Here is a 13055-nt window from a genome sequence, read left to right on the forward strand (position 1 = left end):
CATCCATACAGGGCGTGAAATTCACCCTCTACTGGTACAGACACAGAAAGATCTGACCAGAGGGACAGAGTGAGATAAAGCCCCCAGAACAGAGAGAGAAATCTTCTTTTTTTAGATACATGCTTGTCCGGCTAACTTAGCCAAGCTCTTTGTGAATAGACGGTTTGGTTCTTTAACGTTCTCGGTATATAGCACAGATACGGATAAATCCCTCTTTCCTGTGGAGAACCAGTACAGGCCTCTTAGTTAGGTGGGAGACACCCGAGAGCATTTCATATATACCCAGTGTCTTGGACCGGGATTCGAACTCCGGACCTCTGGATTGACAGTCAAGCGTGTTACCACTAGACCACCGGCCCACCCAGATTTGAACCAAGCAGTTCAAACTGTCGGTGACTAATAAGTAGAATATTTATGAATTCAGGAATGTTGTTTTCCTTTACCTACTTGAAACTCGAGGTTTGCATATTTATGTAGTTGTGCTGTAGAAAATAGTATAGGACAAGAACATATAATTACGCCAGTGTCTTGACAATGTGTGTTACTAATCAAAGTACTGTATTTTTGTCATGAAAGAAGAAATATGAAACAATTAATCTTTATTATTTTTTAAACCCCTGTGTATTGCTGTTCAAAATAGCTATTACATTTCGCACGCATTTATTTATAACCACAAAACGAAAAAGAATTAAAATGTTTAATAGGCGGGTCATTGTGAACGAGATTGTAAGTACTGTGTTTTGTTAATCCGTTTTTTTTTTTTTTTTTTTTTTTTTTTTTTTTAAATAATTACAGGTTTGATCTTTTGCCAGTCTTTTAAAACTGGTAATTTCTTGTAGCCTAGAATAGGTTCATCTTTTGAAGGCCGTTGTCAATGCTTAAATTTTCTAAATAAACTTGTTCGCACAAAGACATTGTTGCACAAAACGTAACTAGAGACAATATTGCACAAAACAGACATTATTCTGCCAAGAAAACTGCAATGAAAAAGATTTATTATTATTAATGTTCAGTCTATTTACGATTTTCCTGGTTACAAATTAAACACTTTTTCATGTCCGTGCTTCGCTATATAAAGAAATCGTTTCGAGCAATATTAGATGTTTTGGCTTTACGTCCATACAAATAAGGTGTTCGTAATTTTGGTAAAAGCACAAACTTGTATTTGGCAGGGCTAAATCACTCATACATTTTTTCATGATGTAATTACGTAAACAGATTAGATTCTTAATGATTACTGAAAATTAGAGTAAAATACTTTAAATGGTCATACAGATATGCTCAGGGCACAAAGTATGACAGAAAAAGCAAACCTTCTGACACGTTCCATGCGGTCAACACTTAGCCCTATCGCCACCTAATTTTATACAAACTTTGAAATCAATACCTTGAATAGTTACTAAGTTATGCTCAAAACACGAAATCTGAGAAAGGATTTGACTTTTTAGGTCAATTTCTGATATTGACCTTTTATCCGCCGACGTTCTTCCTATTTTCTCATCGCCATTTACGTGTATGCCAACTTTAAAATCAACATCTTAAATGTATTTATTTATTATTTTCTTAATTCAGATATGCTTTGGACACGAATTATGACGGACAGACATATGGACGGACGCACGCGGCATCACACAACACTTCCTTTCTTTCAGAACGGGCGTACGAAAAGTTTGGAACTATAACGTGGGTAAAATTTGTTTCAAAACACCTAATATGAAACCATGTAAACATAAAATGTACATGTATTAGTTTCATAAAATCAAATCGGGAACACTAGACCTTAAATATTTACTCTTCGCAACTCTGCTCGTAAATAACTGAAACTGAAAAAAACTGAAACTGTTTTATTTGATTAAACGCCTATTTTTACGCGAAACATATTCAATGGCGTTTTACAAATACATAAAAAATACGACAAAAAAAAAATAAAGATATTTTAAATGACATATGACATAAATGAGCATAAATATCATTGTGAATAAACTATTTAGTAAGCATTAAAAAAAGATCAGGCATCAGATAAGATTAATAAAATATTAGAATATTAAGATACAGTAAGATAGCTGTTTGTTATTAAGTAAGAATAAGTGGGTTATTGCGACATGTCCAGAAGTTATTACAAACAACTGTATTTGGTATTTGTTATAAAATAGTTCATATTCGAATGTATTTACACAATAAAATCATCCAGTTCACGTTACTTCAATCTCTTAAAAATTACAGTCACAGTCTCTAAAAGAGTGCAAAGTAATTTCCAAAATAATGAGTTTTCAATTTCTTTTTGAAAACATCTATTGTGTCCGAGTTCCTTATTTCGAGAGGCAATTCGTTCCAGAGTTTAGGTCCAACAGTACCAAAACTTCTGTCGCTGAACGTTTTGCGCTTGTTGAAAAGAACAACGAAACACCCAGTCACGGAATTTGAAGAACGCAAGTTCCTTGTCTGTGTTTGTTTTATGAGAAGTTCAGAAAGATATTCTGGAGAGTTTCCAACTGAACAATTATACTTATAGGTGAGCATTTTGAATGTGATTCTGGCTTTGATTGGTAGCCAGTGAAGATCATACAGCATATATTGCAGCTGGTAATCATCCGATGATTCAATCAAGAAAACTCAAATATATACTAGGAAACATATTAACTGTTTATTAAACTGTAACTCTTTTTATACAATCCACCGTGTCCAACGTATACGTTGCATTTACGGCGAGTACGCTACATACATGGTATATTGTACGTTCCATTACCGTCATTTCCTGTTGATTTTGTCAACATCCTATGTGGTGCGGTAAGAAAAACTACTCATTTTCATTGAAGTTCAACGTATTCAAAGAAGCGATATATTCAGTACGAGCTGCAGATCATTCAAGCTCCCCATGGTAATGCGATTTTGGTCAGTAATTCTCTAGTTTCTTCAAACATTCGAGTAAACTGACGTGTGAAGTCGGTTTCAAACTCGGACGTTCACTTTCAGGTTCATTTTCTGTCTCTTAAAAACATTCTGTTGATTTTTCATCTGTTTAACGCGAGAATAGTATAACAAGTTACAAACAGAAATATATATCATGGCGTAAATTCATGTTTTATGGGAGCTTTATGCCAAAATTAGCGATGTACGCCCCATAAAACGGCGCGTCTACAGAAGTACGCCACATAAAAAGGCCGTTATATTTATAGCAACTGATTACGTATGTCTTCACTCGCATCAATTCTTTCATTTTATTTACACTTTTTAACAATTATGAACGGTTTTGGAATTACATAATGTAATAACAGTAATATTAATTATTCGGAAGATAAAATAAACATGCTTGTTTTGTATAAACAGTCCGGTATAAAATTGCCCTTTAAAGTTTTTACTTGGGAATCATGAACATTCCATATATTTTCGTAAAGTAATCTTCGGTGTCGGAACCTAAAACGAATTAAAAACTGAAAATGTATTTCACAAGTAACATATTGTCGTATTATCAGGTAGAGTGCGGACAAAACGAATACTGCTAGTGTGAACATGGCCTGTAACTTCACAACCTGCCCCGCGTCTGCGGTAGGTTGTGACAGTATGCGGGGTACACTGTGCGGGGTACACCCTTACCTTTCAGTATGGTATAGCAGTATGAAAGTACATGGTATTTAACCTTAGGGAAATGCTGAATTTCATTATATATCTTATGTCGATATATCTACATGATAACGAACTGTCAGAACACAAATGTGTAATACGTCAAAAATTACTTATAGCGGTCAAAATCGGTATTTCAAACACAGTTTCGTTGTCCTTTTGTTTACAATGCTTGTGCTTTCCAAGATGAGTATTTGAAAAAATGGCGTTTTTTAGAAAAAATGCAAATGACGTCTAAGCTCTTCAATAAATATTATAAGTCACGTGTGGCACATTCAACAGCGTTCTCCCCTACTTATCTGATCAAACTAATAATCATCATTTCTTGTTCATTTCCTGAATGAAAAGCACTTGTTTCCAAGATAACCGTGGAAGAAATTGTCGATTTTTCTTTTAAAGTATCTAAGAAGAAAGAAAGACATATTTCCTGTTGTAAATGATTCCTGAAAGTAAAAATGAGCCACGCTATAAGAAAACCAACATATTGGCTTTCAGCATGGATCCAGACCAGCTTGCATATCCGCGCAGTCTGGTCAGGATCCATGCTGTTCGCTTTCAAAGCCCATTGCAATTAGAGAAACCATAAGCGAATAGCATGGATTCTGACCAGAATGCGCGCATGCGCAGGCTGTCTGTATCCATGCTTGTCGCAAAGCCACTGCATGTTTGTTTTCTGATGTTGCGGCTCAAATCTACAAATGAAAACAATTAAAATTCGTAAAATATGTTACATACACGTGAAATGATATAAGAATAAAATCAATGCCAATAACATTGCGTAATACTGAGACACCACGCCATCGTGTAATGTGTTTTCTACATATATGTAATTATTTTCAGGATACGATTCTTTCGTAAGCTAACGTAAACGCCCGAAAATATTGGCGAAGAATAATGAGTGCCAGGTAAATGCTTATGGACAACTGACTGAAAATTATTATACATGATATCTAATTGTGAATGTAACTCTACAAACACAGTTATTTCATATATTTAGTCAAGTTTATTTGATAACATTCGACATTAAAATTGATATTTTAAAGAGACTTTTTGCTAGGAATTTATCATAGTACGCAGTGGTGGGGTTTAGGTATCCTCCCCGGAAATTCCTTACAATACTGACAGTAACTGTTGCATTTTAGATATATATAACGGCCTTTTTATGTGGCGTACTTCTGTAGACGCGCCGTTTTATAGGGCGTACATCGCTAATTTTGGCATAAAGCTCCCTTTAAACATGAATTTACGCCATGATATATATTTCAAATTGTAGCTTGTGATACTATTCTCGCGTTAAACCGATGAAAAGTCAACAGAATGATTTTAAGAGACAGAAAATGAACCTGAAAGTTAACATCCGAGTTCAAAACCGACTTCACACGCCGGTTTACTCGAATGTTTGAAGAAACTAGAAAATTACTGACCAAAAACACATTCCCATTGGGAGCTTGAATGATCTGCAGCTCGTACTGAATATATCGTTTCTTTGAACACGTTGAACTTTAATGAAAATAAGTAGTTTTTTCTTACCTCACTATAAGGGATGTTGCCAAAATCAACAGGAAATGCCGGTAATTGAGCGTACAATATACAATGTATGCAGCGTACCCACCGTAAATGCGACGTATACGTTGGACACGGTGCAATCTCAATATACCTAACTAAAAACAAAAACGACAGTATTCAAATCAATTTTGCTGCGGTATCTTACTTTCGTTCCTACGAAATCAACTTACTTTACGGAGACTCCCTGTTGAACAGTTATAGGCTTTATTTGTCGAAAGGTATCATCACTGAATATATTTTGGTAACAGTGACACGCCGTTGAAGCTGAGCACACATTGATCTGTAAATAGAGACAGTTGGCATTTCGATAATTCCACAAAATATTCCTTTGGGGCATACAGATGAGACTGTAGGAATGTTTTATATACGTACAAAGAACAAAAGCAAGGGCACAGCAGTACTGAAAGAATGAAACATTTAAGTAACTTGCTACAGCTTCAGAATAACGAGTATCTTCTCGCTTGTATCATCTGGCCCTGATTGTGTTTGACTTTATGTTTTACATACTACGTTTCACGTTGCGGTTACGTGTGTAACTTAGGAATATGGTGCGGTTTTGGTGCACCATTGGCTTGTGGAAACACCCTGCTTGGGGTTTCGCTACTGACTTAACTTTACCACGTTTCTTGAATGGATAAGGGACAGTGCGTTATTCAATTTCTTTATCTTACTGACCTTATATCTAAATAGACAGAAAATGGAGAAACTCAAATATTATTACCATGTTATATACCAGATTTATATATAATGCGTTCTTTTGTTGTTATTTTTTTCTGTTTTTTTGTTTTAGCTCTTTTTTGCGTGATTGTACAGTTGTAATCTATCGAGAATTAACTGTAATTATGAAGATGAGTTAGTTATTCTATGTCTGTAAATAAACATTTCTTGAGATAGAAGAAACAGTAATAACCTTTGTGGCATACCTTTTCTCATGACATTATTACCGTCCTATTGTATACATAAGAGAATGATACACGCTTTGGAAAAGCTACAAGATCATTTTAGTTTATCGTAATTTAGATATACGTTTGCTTACTCATAAAAGCTGTGCTTTTGAAAAACGAGTATATATCATTCATAACAATACAGAGACGTACACTTTTATTTTTTCTAGGAAGGGATAAATATTTTTTTCAACAGGACTGTGTCAGATTTTCGCTATTTTATGCAGCTTTTAAACTTCGGTTATCCAGCTGTGAATCAGAAAATAAAAAGATCATTTTTTATTAAAAATAACACTGCAGAAACAGTTTTAATGTTTTAATCAACACAAAGATGTATGAGTCTCGGATGTAATTGACAGTTTTCCAAATATTGACAGAGTCTTCTATTTATTCAATAAAGAATGGTAACGGGATAGGCGATTTCAACACATGATATTTTCTTCCATTGGTTTTTGTTTAGGTTATAGCAAACAAGTTCATCGTTCTTGACAGTTGTTTTCTCGTCTTTATTGACTTGGATAGTGTTAAACTTGAGAAATACAGAGCAACCATTGCTGAAAATTTGTTTTGAAATACACAATTCATGTCTACAAATGCTTATTCTTCTATATGTCAAAGAGTGAGAAATGATACCGAGCCGACACCAACAACAAATTACGGCGACAAATAGGCCTTGTCTGCAAAGTAACGACAACTGCGGAAGACAATTAGAAGGCTTTTTCAAGTCGTAGAAGGCTTTTTCAAGTCGTTTTCCTTGTCAACCGTATAGCACGAGACAACCCTCATTACACAATAGTTTGTTTACAAATATTTTCTACTGCAATTTGATCAATGCATCATTTAATCTGATAGACTAGAAGAGTATCTGTTTAGTTACAGCATCATTTACGAATTGTCGCAAACTTACAGGACATGTACAGTTGATTTAATTGATATGATACTAAACACATTTAATGTTATATACACCGATCTTTGTTCAGTGACTCATAACCAGTTTATATCTTTATTATGTACAGATTATAAAATAATCATCTTCAATAGTCATGCACAGCTGTACACAGCCATTCTGTAAAAGAATTATAAGAGACTCATCACAGTATACTTAATCTTGAAACACAGCCATAAAGACAAATAATAGTATTTACACGCTAAATTTGAGGAACAATTGCTAATTTCAAAATTAAAAGCTAATTAAAACTGAAAGTTTGAAAATACTTAATGTAAAAAATGGGCACTAACGCGCATTTAAAAAATAACGAATTCGTCATAAGGGCTTTTTTCTTGCTTTAGTTGGGTTTAAAACCGTCTATCAATAGTATTTCAGTTATGTAACGGTGGGCAGTTAACCTAACCAGCGTTCCTAAATGGTGCAAAACTTTGCTCTACCATAACAAAACGGTAGTAATGCAATAAAATCTGTAGAAGTCTTTGGAAACACAGAATAAACAATAATACACCATGGTAGAGAGTAAATAGCAGAGAAATAAAACGATCTGTGATGATCTGTTATAGGTAAGAATATAATCTCGAATCTTGGAAACACAGAATGCAACCAAGTAGAATAATAGCAGATTCGGTTTGATTGAGTCTGTTCATGAGAGGTAATGAAATGTAAAATCTGTAGAAAGGTCCCTTAGAAGCACAGAATGCAACCAAGCAGAATAATAGCAGACTCGGTTGGACTGAGTCTGTTCATGAGAGGTAATGAAATATAAAATCTGCAGAAAGATCCTTTAGAAGCACAGAATGTAAACAAGCTGAATGAAAGCAGACTCTATTAAACAGATTGAGTCTGTTCATAAGAGGTAATTATGCGACACCTCTCACGCACGCCTCTTCCACCCCCCTCCCACCCCAGCACCAGCTTAAGTGGAACTCTATTACGCATCTATTGAATGGACTCCATGATCGCAAAGTCACATATACAATAGAGCAAAGGGAAGTTGTTGTGAAATGCATCATATTGACAAGTAACATTAGACTAACACGAAACATAAAATACCTCATACTAATTAAGAGTTATTTTCATTTTCTCAATAAAGGCTGCCGCACTTTTGACCATGATGTTATATTTGTCCAACTAAAACGGCAGCAACAGAATAAATGTCAGAAAAAGTAATTGCGCGTACCCTATTTGTGAACATTTGCATAATTCATTCAATTGTCCGTAACGAATTCTTCATCATAACGGCCAATATCATTTGTTATGTTGAACGATCAATAAACAAAGAAGAACATTTAACCATTTGCCTAAATGAAAATCAGCGACTGTAAAGAGCCATCAGGATTAGCGGTATATTACCACGGACGTATTTTTTATTTGTTTGTTTGTTTGTTTGTTTTGGGTTTAATGCCGTTTTTCAACAGTATTTCAGTCATGTAACGGCGGGCAGTTAACCTAACCAGTGTTCCTGGATTCTGTACCAATACAAACCTGTTCTCCGCAAGTAACTGCCAACTTCCCCACATGAATCAGAGGTGGAGGACTAATGATTTCAGACACAATGTCGTTTATCAAATAGTCACGGAGAACATACGCCCCGCCCGAGGATCGAACTCACGACCCCGCGATCCGTAGACCGACGCTCTACCTACTGAGCTAAGCGGACGTATTTTTTAATGTATCGCTCTTGAAACGAAAAGACAGTAATCAAGAAATAGGTTTAACAATAGTATTTTCGATACATACATCGTACAATGAGAAATACTCAGCAGCAATTTAAATTAATACGCATACACGTGATGCATACATGAAAAACAATGTGCATTGTTGTAACATGTAGTCTTAAAGGCACTGACCTCCAGATTTGGCTAAAAAATAATCTTTCTTTCAAATTGAAGTTTGGTCATATTATGAACATTAGAATATGAGTTTTTCTTTTTAAACTATTTTAGAAATTCCAAATCAAGAAAAAAGGATGACCGCGTCGGGAACAGAACCCTGGACCGCCGCGGCAATAAAGACATTTTCCCGTCGTCGTAACCAATAGCGCTATAGCGGAAGTAGTGAATTATGACTTCTAAATATAGACATTTATAATCGAGACAGTTTACCCGGTATTATCCTGTCAGCTAGAAATGCTGTATGAAGACAAACAACGAATATACTTTATTAAAGGCAATGACATCCAAGATCGTACGACAACAACAACAAAAAAAAGAAGAGAAAATGTTTAGATATCAAAAAATGTTTGCTATATTTATTATAAAGGTTTTAAAACTTAGTTACTGACAGATAATTTGAAATGGAAACATTATATTTTAAGAGTAATTTCAGATATAGTAAAAGTACGTTTGGCTTAACTCGTTTACAGCAGTTTATTGTGTAAAAAGTAGTAAACAAACATTTGGTATGTTTTATTTACAACTGTTTGCTGTTCAAATATAATAACGTTTTGGTATTTAAAGAAAAACATTTCGCCATACAAACATAGAATCATTTCCATTATTCTTGGTGATGGTATAACAAATTTATTTTGCAGTATTGAAAACTTTGCTAGTAACACACATATCGTAGAATCTATTTATTTCACATATCTAAACAGAACATGTAACGACAGTACCATTACACATGAATTGTTTGTTGATGAGGATTTGAAAAATTGCCGTTCACAAATCTAAAACAAATTTTAAAAATTGTACCAAACGAACTAAAATGTCGAATACTTTTGGATTTTATTGAATCCTTTTCAATCAATTAAACCATTTAAGAACGCAGTCATAATCTGTAAAAAAGATCCTTTGGAAGCACAGAATGCAACCAAGAAGAATAATAGCAGACTCGGTTTGATTGTTTCTGTTCATAAGAGGTTATGTAATGTGCAACACAAGTTTTGTTCCGTAGTTGTCAACTTTCATTATAACATTTCAGGCATAGCTATCGGAAATTTTCACAAACTTTGATTATTTTTCGTATTATTTTGGTTATATTGGGCACGTTAGTGGTGTTTTGGCCTTTCAGTTTTTTAATGTAATTGTCCAGTTTTATGGCAGTTTTTAGGCCATTAAAAGCCCATATTAATGCCATCTTCTCGGTTTTTACACATCATAATGTTTTTTTTTAATCTTTCTTAATACAATAATAGTAATATGATAGAATTTTGTGACATGTATAGTATTTAATTTAGTCTCCTATAATTCTATAATAGAATGGTCTTGCATATGATTTTATGTTTTTATCATAATGTAATTGTATGAAGTGCATGTATGCAAGAATGAGACGTAAATAAAGATATAAATAAAAAAATATATACGATTAGCTGGGATTAATCGCATTATAAATTTGTTAATAAATCATAAGGCTTGGCTTGGGAGTAAAACCTAATTTCTACCAGACGGAAAAACATCAATCATAGGAAAGAAGCTCTTCTATAGTTTACTTAGAAATTACAGAGAGGATTGTGCCGGAGTTTAACACGAGATGTAGAAATATATAATATATACAAACGGGTATTCTAACACGACCTATTCAACAAAGAAGGCTGAAAACTGTGTGTTATTATTCAACAATTCATTTTTCTGCTGTCACAATTATTACGTCATAGCGTTAGACGGCACAGCGGCGTGCAGGAAAAGAAATCAGAAGAAATCTGGCAAATATTTGATTGATGTCGTCAAGGACATATATAATATTCCTTGATAACATATAAGTATCGAAATAATATATCTAAAGCAGTGATTTGCTCATGAATAAAATCATTGTTTGTCGTTTAGATGCTGTTAACAACTGCAATTTCTAAATTCGGTTGCATAATAGCTGCGCCCTCGTGATATAACTCCTTCGCATCTAAACTCCAAACAATGATTTGATTCAACGATAAATCATTGTTTAAGATATATTATTTCTTAATTTAAACACAGTAGAATCATTTCTATAGACTTACTATGTCACATAATATCTACTAACTATCCAGTGAACAGACGGGGATTGAGATGTCTCTATAAGATATATAATAAAATAATTCATAGATCTAGTGTCAAGCCTACATTTCAGCGAGTCAAGACAGTGCATGTACCGACACGAAATGTTGCATTTATTTGGCTTTAATTTTGTAAATTCTACTCCAGCGCATACAAGAAGTATGCAAGTCGGAACAATTGAGACTTTCATCGTATAAGATGTACACTGTACTCATGTTTAGTATAACAGGAGAAAATGTAACGTCGTCAGAAATGTCCTTTAAAAAAACTCATTTTGTGAGCATTACCGAGAAATCAAATAGAATATTCTTATCAATAAATTTCTTGCTCAGTGTTTTATTTCTCACATCATTATAACTTTTCAGCAATAGAAAATTGTTTAACCTAGTGCCAGAAGCATCCTAATTATATATTTTTTCAATTACTGTATCAGCGCACTGGATGCGCTATATACCGTTTTGTTAAGCTAAAGGAATTACTAAATGCAATCACTTGCGTCCAATAAAACTTTTTCAACGTTAATACCGTATTAAAACAAATCTGTTGAAATCAACAGCAACCCTACAACCGACACACATAGTCAGACTATATGAAAAAATCAGTCACGAATGTCACACATAGTGCCACAAAAGTCAGTGACCAAAACATGCAAGTAATCTTTAACATACACCGTCATCCTATTTCATATATACTAATCGTAATATATTAAACACCAAAACTGACTCGATTCCGAATCAACTTGAGTCGAAACGACATGGTCCGTAACGACCACTTACCTATAATTCAAAGGCAGTTTTATTTTATTAGCAGAAGGTACACAAAGCATTTTTGTATGCATGTTTCATGGTCCTCTAATTGGATGATGAACAGTTATTTAAAGGTTGAACGGAATTTAAGAGATTTCAAAAATGTTAATAGCTTACCGTTTTATTTTCCAAATAAATATCCAAACTGTAACTCGAGGTTATTTCGATTTGAGTATTTTCCGTCATATTTGTACATTTTATATCTTCAAGCCAACAACAAAACTCCTTTATCCATGAAACATTAACCAATATGCAAATGATTAGGTAAACACGCATGATTATTTTGTATCCAATACGTTTTCACATAATTTTTCAGTCCTTCTTTGCACTTCAGTTCCTGACGGAGTCCTCAAGCTCTGAGAGGTTTCTAAGATAACTCCAGGAATTAAGTTCAATTTATTGATCCATTTTGAATTTCCGTCAAAACGTAAATAAGTATTTTTTCTTTAATTCATACTTTTCCCTTTCACTAAAACCTGAAGCTATTTCAGTAAATTCTATAATATGTAATCGTGTTTTTCTCTGTTTGATTTGTGTATATAAATGATATCTTCAAAGGATGAAAAAGGACGCTTCCAAAGTAAGTAACCATGTAACATCTTCCCGCCTTAGTTCCTCTGTGATAAGCATTGACACATCTGTTTCCTCTGCATTACTCTTAGTTCGTTGCAAGTATTATTGGATATTATTGAACTTGTGGTCATAAACCAAGCAAATATACCACTCGTCGAGAGACAATATCTTCTCTCGGTGCAAATATAGTGTCACTCCGGTATTGAAGTACTTCCCTATCGTTGCATTCTAGAAAGTAATTCTTTGAAATTGCAAAGTCTCCATTTTGAAGCCATCCCTATTTTAACTGGTTACATTTGAAATGTATGTTTTTGACATTATGTAAATTTTGTGTCATTTCTGATGTCTTTAACAGTTGTGTAGTCTATTTTCTGCAGGACCACATTTCTGTGTGGGAGGATTAAAAGTGTACACCGGACAAGACGACCTTGACAAATGCGTATGTAGCAGATGCCAGTTGTGTTTTAGTGATAAATGACTTGAACAATGTTAATTTTTAGAAATACAGAGCTGTTATTGCTGTAACTTTGTTGTGAAATTAAGTTAACAGTTCATGCCAAAAAGGCTTGTTTTACTATGCAGCAAAGAAGGAGAAATGATACCGGACCGACAAAATATATATAAA

At 34.0% G+C, this 13055-nt stretch overlaps 1 protein-coding gene across 1 annotated transcript in view; it reads right to left on the reverse strand.

Moving 5' to 3' along the window:
- LOC123553785 (fibropellin-1-like) overlaps window positions 1-12485 on the reverse strand; it is a 35308-nt gene extending 22823 nt beyond the window's left edge. Inside the window, exons 1-2 of the mRNA XM_053548802.1 lie at window positions 11975-12485; window positions 5358-5467 (exon numbers count right to left, since the gene is read on the reverse strand). Of these exons, the coding sequence (XP_053404777.1) occupies window positions 5358-5467; window positions 11975-12133 (269 nt within the window). The 5' untranslated portion in view covers window positions 12134-12485. The remainder of the gene's footprint in view (window positions 1-5357; window positions 5468-11974) is intronic.
- Window positions 12486-13055: the final 570 nt, after the last annotated feature.

The sequence above is a fragment of the Mercenaria mercenaria genome, chromosome 7 (assembly GCF_021730395.1).
Source record: "Mercenaria mercenaria strain notata chromosome 7, MADL_Memer_1, whole genome shotgun sequence".
NCBI classification, from domain to species: Eukaryota; Metazoa; Mollusca; class Bivalvia; order Venerida; family Veneridae; genus Mercenaria; species Mercenaria mercenaria.